The sequence below is a fragment of the Ranitomeya variabilis genome, chromosome 4 (assembly GCF_051348905.1).
Source record: "Ranitomeya variabilis isolate aRanVar5 chromosome 4, aRanVar5.hap1, whole genome shotgun sequence".
NCBI classification, from domain to species: Eukaryota; Metazoa; Chordata; class Amphibia; order Anura; family Dendrobatidae; genus Ranitomeya; species Ranitomeya variabilis.
The window spans coordinates 337,554,727-337,569,016 of NC_135235.1; the positions used below are offsets into that span (position 1 = coordinate 337,554,727).

The 14,290-nt window shown below is 47.4% G+C and overlaps 1 protein-coding gene across 15 annotated transcripts in view; it reads left to right on the forward strand.

Moving 5' to 3' along the window:
• PHLDB1 (pleckstrin homology like domain family B member 1) overlaps positions 1 to 14,290 on the forward strand; it is a 282,210-nt gene that overhangs the window by 187,799 nt on the left and 80,121 nt on the right. For 11 of the 15 annotated variants that reach the window (XM_077250609.1, XM_077250603.1, XM_077250604.1 and 8 more), the window contains 2 exons: positions 2,273 to 2,410; positions 4,885 to 5,013. In XM_077250609.1, coding sequence (XP_077106724.1) covers positions 2,273 to 2,410; positions 4,885 to 5,013 — 267 coding nt within the window. The remainder of the gene's footprint in view (positions 1 to 2,272; positions 2,411 to 4,884; positions 5,014 to 14,290) is intronic. The other 4 variants (XM_077250611.1, XM_077250608.1, XM_077250617.1 and 1 more) reach the window with 1 other exon arrangement.

A 14,290-nucleotide genomic window follows, 5' to 3' on the forward strand; every position in this document is an offset into this window, starting at 1 on the left:
GGCTTTCCACTTCTGTAATTGGATTACCACGTACTGGATTAAATCATTTCATTCCATATGTAAGTGGCGGGACCATTTTAATGTCTCTCCACGAGCACCACAGACATGCGGAGTGCCCACCACCCTCTCTAAAGTTGGGTCTCCATAACCTCTCTCCACGAGCACCACAGCCATGCTGAGTGCCCACCACCTGCTCTAACGTTGGGTCTCCATAACCTCTCTCCACGAGCACCACAGCCATCGGAGAGCCCACCACCCTCTCTAACATTAGGTCTCTATAACCTCTCTCCACGAGCACCACAGCCAGCGGGGGTGCCCACATCCCACTTTAACATTGGGTCTCCATAGCCTCTCTCCACGAGCACCACAGCCATGCTGAGTGCCCACCACCCGCTCTAACGTTGGGACTCCATGCTCACCCTGGACTTTATATCTTACTTTATTATGTTTTCTATAACTTCAATAGTAGTGAATTTTGGGAAAACTTAAAAGGGCCACTGTCACCCCCTCCAGCCGTTATAAACTAAAAGAGCCACCTTGTGCAGCAGTAATGCTGCAGTCTAACAAGGTGGCTCTTTTAGTTTTTGATTCCGTTATTCCCTCAATAAAGCGTTTTAAAATTTGCCCTAACTACCTGTCTGTAGACCTGGAGGTGGTCCGAAACCTCCTCTGTGAATCTCCCAACGGCTGTCACTCTTCTCTTCTGGGGATGTGGTCGCCGCCCCCTTCGCGCTGTTTCTTCTTAAATCCGGTGCCTGCGCTGTGCGTGCCTGCCTGGGACAGGCGCAGTCTTCATTGTCGTCATAGGTCAGATGCAGGGTGCCTGACTGCGCGCCTGTGCGGGCAGTGCGGCCACCCTGTTGCTGAATCCCCGCCCCGCACTGTGTTATTCATTATGCACAGTGCGGGGCTGGGGTTCCTGGGCAGGCGCACTGCGCTGTTCAGACGCTCCCCCAGCTCAGACGCTCCCCCAGCTCCCCCGCCTTCCAGCGTTGTTATTTGCGGCTGCTTCATTCCAAACGCTGGCAAGGAAACCTGTATATTACGGCAACGCTGGAAGGCGGGGGACCGGGGGAGCGTCTGAACAGCACAGTGCGCATGCCCAGGAACCCCAGCCCCGCACTGTGCATAATGAATAACACAGTGCGGGGCGGGGATTCAGCAACAGGGTGGCCGCACTGCCCGCACAGGCGCAGTCAGGCACCCTGGATCTGACCTATGACGGACAATGAAGACTGCGCCTGTCACAGGCAGGCACGCACAGCGCAGGCGCCGGATTTAAGAAGAAACAGCGCGAAGGGGGCGGCGACCACATCCCCAGAAGAGAAGAGTGACGGCCGTTGGGAGATTCACAGAGGAGGCTTCGGACCGCCTCCAGGTCTGCAGACAGGTAGTTAGGGCAAATTTTAAAACGCTTTATTGAGGGAATAACGGAATCAAAAACTAAAAGAGCCACCTTGTTAGAATGCAGCATTACTGCTGCACAAGGTGGCTCTTTTAGTTTATAATGGCTGGAGGGGGTGACAGTGGCCCTTTAATACGTGCCCTAGGTTAGAGAGGCATGGCCGGAGGATTGAGAATTTTTTTTCCATTTGTCATCAATTTTCAATACCTTTTAAAGTATTTATTGGGGTGAAACAAAACTTTGCAGCAAACTAAAGCCAGTTATACTTACCTGCACCCATGTGGATTCAGCTCAGGCCGCTCCATGGTCTGCAGAGACAAAAAGTAGTTATGTCACTGTTCCACCATTGGCCAGACAGCTGATTTACTGCAGCAGTCAGGTGACTTGTGCAGCATGCTATTGGATGTTTTATGAAGTTTTGCTCAAAGTCGATCTCCGCCTGCAGCAGTCAGGCCTGGTGGTGGCACTGTGCCACCACTGCTTCCTGTGTCTGACCAGAACGTGGAGCGGCCAGGGCAGGGTCCACGTGGGTGTCGGGAGGTGAGTGTGACTGAGATATGGGTTTCGTCTCCTATCCTCTCTGTACAGTTTTGCTTTTCTCACACAGCTACTTTAGGGCTGGGGCTCAGCGCTAACATGGTGTTCCTTGTGGTAAAATTGTGCCATCACGGTGTCACTATGGAGAAAAATAAATCTGTAAGTCGCCTTGTAATTGTTTGTAATGCCGGGAAGGTTCTTTCCTTTTCGCAGTGAAGCCTTTTGGAAAGTAAGAACCGTAAATGTCATATTCATGGTATATTGTTAGTGGCGCTGGGCCGCTGTGACGGCACTGATGACGGACCCCTGTGCTTGTCCCCCTATACACAGGCAGAGGTGGAGCGGGCGCTGCTGCAGGGCGAGAAGGAGGCCGAGCTGGCTCAGATGCAGCAGGAGCAGAGGATGGTTCAGCAGCTTCAGGACAGTCTCGGCGCGCTGGAAAGTAACATCCACAAGGAGAAAGAAAAGGTACCAGAAATACCAGCGCAGTTCCCGCCCCTGTACAGTACTACCCTCCTCCTTCCCTCTCTGTCCCTATTTTTCCCACTGCTGATGGCTCTTTTACCTTTCTGACCTTTATGAGTGGGAAGAGAATCTATTATCGGATAAAATAAAGGGACCTTTTTAGTGATGCTGAATAGACGTATAGAGACGTCCCATTATTGGATTCTTCCATTGCCAGAGCGGCCTGACAACACCTCTATAACACTGTGTAGAATAAGCGGCTCCCTGTAGGACCACGGCCTCGTCCTGCTGCACATCTAACCCCATGCATGAAAGGATGACGTGCTCCTAGGGGCTCGCACAGCCCACCGTCCTGCTGGATCTGCTCCCGTATACATCACCATGCCATCCTCCGTGCCATGGAGGAGAGTTGCCAGCATCCGGTAGTGAGGCGCAGTGCTGTCCCGTGCTCACCACCGATGTACAAGAATAGGCAAGGATTGTACCCGCAGAATCTGCCCCTCTGGAGGGTCATCACATCGTGAAGGTGCGGGACATTCCAGAGAATAAATACCCATATATACTATATAGCCTCAGATGGGTCACGTTCCACCAGTTAGTGGATATCAGGTGGAAGGAGGGAAGTCATAAGGGAGGCCGCACATGCCACATACCCGTCATCCTCGGCTAGCGGCCATCACCGTCCTTCTCCACACATGTGGGGCCGAGCATGATGTGTTATCTGGTGGCAGCTGATCTCCAGTAAGGACCAAACGATTGGTATGTGCTCCAGCCTCCAGTCCCCCGACTCGAGACTCCCTTATGCCTCTTACATGGCTGGTCCCACTGACCATGAGGAATATTGCCAGTATAGGCTGAGCTCTCCCCATAGCGTCACATCTATGCTCTGCCATCAGGAATGACTGTGCACAATATACCTTGTGTGCAAGTCTTTAAGTAATAAATGTTCCCTGGTAAGTCTGCGTCCCCCTTCTGGTAGCAATATAGTATCTGTGGGGGCTGTGAATCTCTAGCGTTGGTCAGTGTCTCTGCTGCTTTTCTCCCCCGTGTTAGAATGGCATGGATTGCCAACATAACATCTACCAAGGTAAGGGGCAGCTGGTATGACGTGTGCTAGGGACAAACTACCGGGCACAGACAAGATGGATGCTTAGGCTTCAGTCAACCATTGGGGCCATTGTAAAAGATAATGTGCATCTTATATATTTTTGTGCTGACCCTCGTATATGGGGAGCGCAGTCTTCTACACTCTTCAGTTGCACACATGGTGCACAGACCTGTCACCCAGCGCACACTGGGCCTCCATCTGGTGAATGGAGCCTGTACACAGCACATACTTTGGGCTGATCGACAGCGCGTACACTTACCATAATCTCCTATAAGAACCTCACAGGGGAGACAGTCGCTTACTTTGGCTGCATACAGAAAGTGCTGCCTGATACGGTACATGGTGCCGCCATCAGTAGTTTCCTCTCTTCCTCTCTTGCTGCAATGCTTCATGTTTTTCTCTCTGCCATCTCATGGTTTAGCATTTTATCTGGAGTTTGTGTATTATTTCTCTGGTGACGTTTTTTTCTGAGTAGTGGGAACCACTCATAACTTCAATGTGAAATCTGCGGAGAAGTAAAAGGTTTAGGGTGCAATCAGACGGCCGTATAAATCGGAGTGAGATCAGTGTGCAGTGCCCGGACTGACTGGCAGCTCTCCCGAGCATGATGGCTACATGTATTTCGCTCAGGCCTGGAGAGCCGCCAGCCAGTCCGGACACTGAGTTTCGATCTCGCTCCCATTTATACGTCCGTCTGACTGCGCCCTTACTATGACACCTGTTAATGAGACGAGCTGGGACTTGTGTACAGCGTATACCAGCAGGTGTAAGGGTTAGTCCTGTACATGTGTGTAGTGGGTATGTGAATGTCGGCATATGTCTACTATGTCCAATGTCATCCTATTAACCCGGATTAATTCTACTAATATCCTTCTCACTCTGCATGCTGTAGTTGCTGTAGGTAAGTACTCCTGAGACTGACCGCCTGTATACCAGGAATGAGCATTTCCCAGTCATTCCCACCCACTCGTGTGAGCAGAGGCGAAGCTGTCATGCGCTGGAGGCTGGGAATTGCTGTGATCTCACACTGAAGCTCCGTGCAGCAGAGGTGTGTGTGTCGCTGGTTGTGTTGGCGTCAGTCTTGGGCACAGTCCGCACTTGTAGATGGTGTGCAGATGTGTCTAATCCATGGCAGAGAGCTGTTGCAGTGTCCTCTGGCAGTGAGTACCGAGATGCCCCGTCATCCACTCTTCCTACTTTATATATTGTCTTCTTCTCTTCATATTCCTGATGTTCGCCCTTTCATTCTCCAGTTTTCTGTCCCTCTGACCCTTTATTAAGTCCTACATCTCATGGCTGTGCATGGCTGAGATTACAGTGCAGTGTCCTGTTCCCCATTTTTGTCTTTTGGATAACCCTCGGGATTAAGGTGCGGGAGAAGCTGGAGCAGCAAAGGATGGAAATGCAGAGTGTCCAGCTTTCTCACCATGACCTCCAGAGACAACTCCATAATTGCCCCGAAGCTCTAAGGGAGCAGGTGCAGTGCCAGCTCACGCGGGTCAGTCTGCCGGTAGTGGGCCCTGCCGGCACCACTGTCTGTCTCATGCTGCAGTCTCTCACATGTCTCACCCTCTTGTGTTTGTTGCTGTGTGGACAGGTTTGTGTTGTGCTCCCCTCCCCTGGTCAGGACCGCTCTTACTGCTCGCTGGCTAATGTAGATGTGTCATTCTCTGGCTTATTTATCACAGCGCTGTCCCGCTTCTCTTCCACCATGTTTCCTTTTTTCCATATATCCATGATAATATTCATTCATTCATTCATTCATTCATTCATTCATTCATTGTAAATTAGTAATTTTACAAATACTCCAGATGCTCAGAAATACCTGAAATAACAAACACGCCATGTACTTACCCTCCCAGGCCCAGCATCGGGTCACCACTACTGCTCAGGTCTCAGTGTTGCATTGGTGATATCACATTGACAGCATGTGTCACCGCTGCAGACAATCACTGAGTTCAGCAGCCCTGTCGATGGCACAGTCTGCTGAGCTCAGTGACTGGCTGCGGTGACAATGGGAGCTGTCTAAGGGACGTCCTCACTGCAGCCTAAACACGGAGGCAGGAGCAGCAGTGGTCCTGGCCATGGGAGGGTGAGGACCTGCTTTGCTATTTTACAGCATTTGGATGCACTTTTCTGAAATTTCCACCTTTTTAAGCCCTTGTTACTTTTAGGTCCTATTTTCAGTCCTGATCAGTTTCCTAATGTATCTTGTTATCAATCAGAATTACTTTATTTTAATGCACAGCTCCAGATTCTCTGTGTAAATGGAGGTTTCAAACCTTGTGACTGGCTGCAGCCACCACTAGAGGGCGTGCTGGAGTGGCATGGAGTAGGCTGCTGTGGGCCTGATAGCGGCGGCTGCTGGTAGCCAAAATGTTAGGATTTAAAGGGAATATGTCACCAGGTGTTTGATACCCTATCTGAGAGCAACATGATATAGGGGCAGAGACCCTGAATCCAGTGATGACATTTGACTGGGCTGCTTGCTGTAGTTTTCATAAAAACCATCTCTTTTCTCTGCTCTAGATCTAGCAGCTCTCTGAATCCTGAGCTCTATATAACCCCGCCCACACCACTGATTGGCAGGCTTCTGTGTACACTGTGCATAGGCGGAAAAGTTGCCATCAGTGGTGGGGCATTGTTGGACTACACGCCTGCAGGCCAAGTAGTCGTCTAGTGGTAATCTCCTGCTGATAAAACAGTTGCTTCATAAAAACTGCACTTAGCAGCCCAGTAAGTGACACAGAGCTGGAATCAGTATATCTGCCACTACATTATGCTGCTCTGAGATTAGATAGCAAATACTTGCTGACAGATTATTATTACAAATGTGCCTTTTCAGGGAATTGGGAGGTCTGACCACTAGCCAGGTACATTACGATTTTTTTCAATGTGTTTCCCATTTAGTTGCACTACATGTACTGCACATGGAGTGTCTGCTTTGGCTTCTTACCCAAAACATGTTGCATGTTGAAGGGTCGAGCTGAGTTTTAGGATTGCTACCCCAATAGGTGGCGCTAGAGTTCACGCCCTCTTCCTCTGTGGAGGCATTTCCATATTTATAAGGCCCATGTGCCAATACAAGATGCCAGTCTTGATGAATCGGGGCCAAAGTCTGTTTAATTCATTACCTCGTTACTGTCTGTGCGAGATGGGGCTGAGGATGATACCAGAGCAGACACTGCCATGGGTGAAGGCTTCTAGCTTGGCCCTAAGTGTAGCATAATGTGAGCACGCTGGGCTAAACTGGTCTACAGCCCATAATATAACACGTCTACCTGGTGCAGCAAGTGAGGCATCGAGGCAGAGGAAGCAGCCCACCCCTGCCTTTACTTATGTGGGTGGTCTGGGTCGCAGGACCACCTGATGGCCCAGTTATGTTGTGCACCATTGTGGTGGATCTGTATGCATGAGAAACAATAGAATTGCTGGCACTAACACACCCTCCAGGAATGCATTTAGGCAAACATTCATGCGGATTGCCAGATACCGTACATGTGTCGTGTAAAAGGTTGTGCACCCCTGGTCAAAATTACTGTTATTGTGAACAGCTATGCAAATCAAAGAGTAAATGATGTCTAAAGTGGCTAAAGTTAAGGATGACACATTTCCTTTGTATTTTAGGCAAAAATATATATATTTTTTCATATTTTACATTTTAAAAATGACAAAAAAGAAAATGGGCCAATGCAAAGGTTTGCACACCCTACATGGTTAGTAGCACCCCCTTTTGCAAGTAACACAGCTTGTAAACACTTTTTGTAGTCAGTCAAGAGTCTTTCAATTTTTGAGGGATTTTCATCCATTCTTCCTTGGAAAATTCTTCCAGTCCTGTGAGATTCCTGGGTCGTCTTGCATGTACTGCTATTTTGATGTTTAACCACAGATTTTCAATGATGTTCTGATCAGGGAACTGTTAGGGCCATTGTACAACCTTCAGCTTGTGCCTTTTGAGGTCGTCTATTGTGGATTTTGACGTGTGTTTAGGATCATTATCATTTGTAGAAGCCATCCCCTTTTTCAACTTCAGCTTTTTTACAGATGGTGTTATGTTTGCATCAAGAATTTGTTGACATTTCATTGAATTCATTCTTCCCTCTACCCGTGAAATGTTCCCTGTGCCATTAGCTGCAGCACAACCCCAAAGCATGATTGATCTACCCCCATGCTTAACGGGTGGTGAGATGTTCTTCCTGAAATTCTGTGCCCATTTTTCTCCACACATACCTTTTGATCATTGTGGTCAAAGTGTTCTATATTCACCTCATCAGTCCTCAGGACTTGTTTCAGAAATGCATCAGGCATGTTTAGATCTTGTTTTGCATATGCTTCACACTGAATTTTATGGTGCGGCACATTAGAGGTTTTTTCTGATGGATCTTCCATGAAGGCCATATTTGTGCAGGTGTCTCTGAACAGTAGGTCAATGTACCTCAACTCCAGAGACTGATAAATCTTTCTGAAGTTCTTTTTCAGTCAAGCGGGAGTTCTGATTTGCCTCTCTAGCAATCCTATGAGCAGCTGTTACTGATATTTTGATTGGTCTTCCAAGCATTATCTTGACCTCCACTGTTCCTGTTAGGCTACTTTCACACTAGCGTCGTTTGGAATATGTCGCAATGCGTCGTTTAGGAGAAAAAAACGCATCCTGCAAAGTTGTCTGCAAGATGCGTTTTTTCCCCATAGACTTACATTAGCGACGCATTGCGACGTATGGCCACACGTCGCATCCGTCGTGCGACGGTTGCGTCGTGTTTTGGCGGACCATCAGCACAAAAAAACATTCCATGTAATGTTTTTTTGTGCGTCGAGTCCGCCATTTTCGACCGTGCATGCGCGGCCGAAACTCCGCCCCCTCCTCCCCGCTCATCACACTGGGCAGCGGATGCGTCGTAAGACTGCATCCGCTGCCCACGTTGTGGTTAATTAGCACACTGTCCATTGGTACTTCGTGCCGATGGTTTGCGACGGCCCGTACCGACGGACTAGTGTGAAAGTAGCCTTAACTGCCATTGCTTAATTACATTTTAGAACTAAGGAAAGGGCAACTTGAAAACGCTTTTCTATCTTCTTATAGCCTTCTCCTGTTTTGTGGGCCTCCACCACTTTCAGAGAGACAGGCAGCTGCTTAGAAGAACCCATGGCTGCTGGTTTTGGTACAAGATTAGGATGAGTTTTTATAAAGATATAAAGGATTAGGATTACCTGACCTTTCCTAACGATGATAGAGAACAAGCCATAAGCCTAACGGGCTTATTAAGGTCTGAAATCTTGGTCAAAGTTATCTTAGCACACAAATCTTGAAGTTTTTTGTTTGTTCTTTTTTTTGCGGGGGGGGGGGGGGGGGGGCGCAAGTTGGGCAAAAATGCAAAGGAGATGTGTCAGCTTTAAGTTTAGGCCTTTTAGGTCATTTCATCTTCAACTTGCATAACTGTTCACAATAACAGTAATTTTTACCGGGGGTGCCCAAACTTTTACATGCTACTGTATAGTGGTGCTCAGCATCAGATAATGCAGTACAATTGTGAAGAAAAAAGCATGAAAAGCTAAATGAGAGTGGCACTCACCACCATGACAAAAGCAGCACTATTGATACGTCGTGCACATTACAGTGCTGCCTTTTCTAGTAGTGGTGAGTGCCGCTCTCATTTAGCTTTCTATGCTCACAATTGTTTACATGAGAAAGGAGCTTTTTTGCTAGTGACCATAAATATAACTGTGGACACCCTGTTTTGCGTCTTTATACTTGTTGCATGCATAAACCTCTCTAAACACATTTCTATTAACACAATATTCTAATATGTTATCATCCAATGTATAATAATGTGGTTTAGTGTGAATACGTTATTGGCAATTCTCCTCTTAAGACAGCAGATTGCACCTGCCACGTACGGCGCTGACCTCCCCAGAGGTGCTCAGTCCTCCTCCCTAGAATTCAGACTGAACCAAGTGTGATCCGGATACTTGTACCCGTCATAATGTCCTACATGACGTCTTACTACTGAAATAAGAATAACCTCTTACAATAAAGTCTCGTCTGTCAGCCAAATAATGGCATATACCAATATTTTGCCATGTAGCGCACATTACAAGTATGAGCTCTAGTGATGGCGTGACGTTACAGGCACAATAATACTAAAGGGAATGTGTCAGCAAGATCATGCCCTTTATCTTTCACCGACCTACATGCCTTTAAAAAATTTTTTTTTAAACACATTGGTACCTTTCATATTTGTTGCCTCAATACAGAGAAATGCGTGCTTTTCACAATATGTAAATGAGGTGTTAAGTGCTTTTTCCCTCCCCAGAGCACTTGATGAAACTCTGCTTTCTTAGGTTTTTTCAGTCGTTAGCGCCTCCCTTTCTGATGGATATCTCAACATGTCTGATATGAGGCGCTGGGCAGGAAATCTAGTGCCTGCATGGATCACCGCTCGCCTCGTTCTGCACATGGAGGTGCCCAGCTGAGCGCACTGGCCTCAGCCCAACCACACTGTGCACCAGAAGAAGAGCAGTGAGGACACTTGCCATGTCCTGCTGTACGGCGCGGCAGAGTGGCGCATGCGCCAGTGTTCATGGCTGGGCACCATTGAGCGCGGAAGTGAAGACAGCTGTGACTTACACAGGCACTAGCTTTCGTGGCCGGTGCCTGATGTCACAGCACTTACTAATGGAGAGGGGGGGCGCTGAGGATGGAAGTAACCTGAGGAGGTACAGTTTTATTAAGTGCTCTGGGCAGGGAAAAGCACTTTACACGTTATTTGCATATTGCTGTAAACAGTTTAGTGGGGTTGATCTTACTTACTGATTCCCTTTATTAAAAGTACTAGTTTTACACAGAATATATAATACATAAATCTGCAGGGTTCAAGGATGTCTGTCTGGTTCTTAAGTTTGGATCTATTATATTCTCTTTCATGATAAAGTGTCACTTTGTTCCTTGGCTTGACCAATGCTTTCTGTGGGCCCTGTGGTCACATTTCAGTATGGGAGCCAGGCAGCTACATCTTAATAATGCTTTCTATAGAACAGGACGAGCCCTACTGTTTACAGATGTCTGCCATAAAAATAAGAGAAAACACCACAAAAAGAATCGGCATCCGAAGGAAAATTCTGTGCTCATCTGCTGTCTGTATGTCAGGGGTCCGGTATTCATGAGGAACCCCTCTGGTGGGCCAGCTTATGTATATATGTCTCCAGAAAATGGCCTGATGTGTAAAGCGCCTTTGTGTCCTCACCAATCTGCAAGATGTTTAGAGCGTAACCATCGCTTTCATGCTTATTTCATAAATCTATAGTAGGTAAGATATGTTACTAATTTACATATCAGAGGAGTCTGCTTCTATCTCCTTCAGGACTGATTGTTTTCTCTAGGCCACATTCACACATTCAGTATTTGGTCAGTTTTTTACCTCAGTATTTGTACGCCAAAATCAGGAGTGGAACAGTCAGAGGAAAACCCATAATAGAAACCCGTCACCACTTCTGTATTTATCACCCACTCCTGGTTCTGGCTTACAGATACTGATGTAAAATACTGAGCGTGTGAACATGGCCTAAGGTTACGGAGATCCGAGAAGAACTGTCCTATTATTCTGATCAGAGTGGCATCAGTTTTTCTCAGAGGTGGAAAAAGAGAAAAAAAATGCCTCCATTCTGTCAGTCCGTGAAAATCAAACTGCATGTCATCCCAGTGCCATATGAATTTTTTCACAGACCCATAGACTTGCAGTGCTGATCTGGACTCAACACTCGGATCAAAATCAGACGTGTCCTGTTCTTTCCTCTGACCACTCGGTCTGAGTCAAAAAATCAGATATGTGCACAGCCCACCTAATCAGTGCTGTGAAGTCAGTGAGCCAAACGTCTGAGTCCTCAATTTCCCTGACTCCTGCATGTACATAAAGTGCAGCACAGATTAATCTCGGCTAAAAGCTCAGATCCTGAGATCAGGAACAGACATTTATAGGACATTTCGTAACTCCGACCCCACAGCACTGGTCACTACTGAGCCTATACATAAAGTGCAGCACAGATTCATCTCAGCTAAAAGCTGAGATCCTTAGATCGGGAACAGAACAGACATTTATAGGACATTTCATAACTCAGACTCCACAGCCCTGGTAACTACTGAGCCTGTGCATAAAGTGCAGAACAGATTCATCTCCGCTAAAAGCCCAGATCCTGAGTTCAAGAACAGAACAGACATTTAGGCCAGTATCACATATCCGCGAGATACGTCCGAGTCTCGCAGGTGAAAACCCAGCTCTGGTGCCGGGACTCCGGAGCGGAGCGTGCAGCCGCACAGCAATACATGGAGCTGCACGCTCCACTCCGGAGTGCCGGCACCAGAGCTGGGTTTTCACCTGCGAGACTCAGCCATATCTCGCGTATGTGTGATCCCGGCCTTATAGGACATATCATAACTCCAACTCCACAGCCCTGGTAACTACTGAGCCTGTACATAAAGTGCAGCACAGATTCATCTCAGCTAAAAGCCCAGATCCTTAGATCAGGAACAGAACAGACATTTATAGGACACTAGATGGTGGCCCGATTCTAACGCATCTGGTATTCTAGAATATGCATGTCCACGTAGTATATTGCCCAGCCACGTAGTATATTGCCCAGTTACGTAGTATATTGCCCAGTTACGTAGTATATTGCCCAGTTACGTAGTATATTGCCCAGTGACGTAGTATATTGCCCAGCCACGTAGTATATTGCCCAGTCACGTAGTATATTGCCCAGCCACGTAGTATATTGCCCAGTGACGTAGTATATTGCCCAGTGACGTAGTATATTGCCCAGCCACGTAGTATATTGCCCAGTCACGTAGTATATTGCCCAGCCACGTAGTATATTGCCCAGTTACGTAGTATATTGCCCAGCCACGTAGTATATTGCCCAGTTACGTAGTATATTGCCCAGTGACGTAGTATATTGCCCAGTGACGTAGTATATTGCCCAGCCACGTAGTATATTGCCCAGTCACGTAGTATATTGCCCAGTCACGTAGTATATTGCCCAGCCACGTAGTATATTGCCCAGTTACGTAGTATATTGCCCAGCCACGTAGTATATTGCCCAGTCACGTAGTATATTGCCCAGCCACGTAGTATATTGCCCAGTTACGTAGTATATTGCCCAGCCACGTAGTATATTGCCCAGTTACGTAGTATATTGCCCAGTGACGTAGTATATTGCCCAGTGACGTAGTATATTGCCCAGCCACGTAGTATATTGCCCAGTCACGTAGTATATTGCCCAGCCACGTAGTATATTGCCCAGTTACGTAGTATATTGCCCAGCCACGTAGTATATTGCCCAGTTACGTAGTATATTGCCCAGTGACGTAGTATACAGCACAGAGCCACGTAGTATATTGCACAGCGACGTAGTATACAGCACAGAGCCACGTAGTATATTGCCCAGGCACGTAGTATATTGCCCAGTTACGTAGTATATTGCCCAGTTACGTTGTATATTGCCCAGTTACGTAGCATATTGCCCAGTGACGTAGCATATTGCCCAGTGACGTAGTATATTGCCCAGTTACGTAGTATACAGCACAGAGCCACGTAGTATATTGGCCAGTCACGTAGTATATTGCCCAGCTACGTAGTATATTGCCCAGCCACGTATGTCACAGGTTAAAAAATAAACATATACTCACCTTCCGAGGGTACCCTTGTAGTTCTGTCGCCTGTGTGCGGTGCAAGCGGCAGCTTCCGGTCCCAGGGTGTGATGACGTCGCACAGGCGCGCAGGGCCTGCGATGACGTCGCGGTCACATGACCGTGACGTCATGGAAGGTCCTTCTCGCGCAGGGCCTGTGATGACGTCGCGGTCACATGACCGTGACATCATGGAAGGTCCTTCTCGCAGACCATCCTTAGCACCGGAACCTGCCGCTTGCATGGACCGGTCACCGGAGCGTCGCGAGGAGCGGGAAAGGTGGCGGAAGGTGAGTATGTAATGATTTTTTTTTTATTATTATTATTTTTAACATTAGATGTTTTTACTATTGACGCCGCATAGGCAGCATCAATAGTAAAAAATTGGTCACACAGGGTTAATAGCGGCGGTAACGGAGTGAGTTACCCGCGGCATAACGCGGTCCATTACCGCTGGCATTAACCCTGTGTGAGCGGTGACTGCAGGGAGTGTGGAGCGGGGGCCGGGCACTGACTGCAAGGGAGTAGGGAGGGACTAATCGGACTGTTTCCGTCGCTGATTGGTCGAGGCAGCCATGACAGGCAGCTGGCGAGACCAATCAGAGGCCGCGACCAATGAATATCCGTGACAGACAGACAGAAAGACACAGACAGACAGAAAGACGGAAGTACCTCTTAGACAATTATATAGTAGATTTCATAACTTTCCCAAATTGTTGTGAGAATATTTACACAAGTTGGTCCATTTTATTCTGACTCCGCCATAATGAACACTAACTCCACAGCCCTGCCTATAATATCACATGAGTGCGAGAAAACCACGCATAGCACTCATCAGAGATAATCGGTCGTACGCACGAGCCTTAAGGCAGATTTTCCCATTACTGAAATGGAATTTTATGAGCAGCAACTATAATTTTCTATGGAGATGGAGGGAGGAGCTAGAGAGAGAGAGAGGTGCTAGAGGATGACGCCAGACACCCTGCTGCACGTTCACCTAAAAGGACAATTACACTTTAAAGTAATGAATATAATTTTTAAAAAATCTATTTAATGTTCCCTATCTGTATCTGTAATAGACCCTGAAATCTTGCAG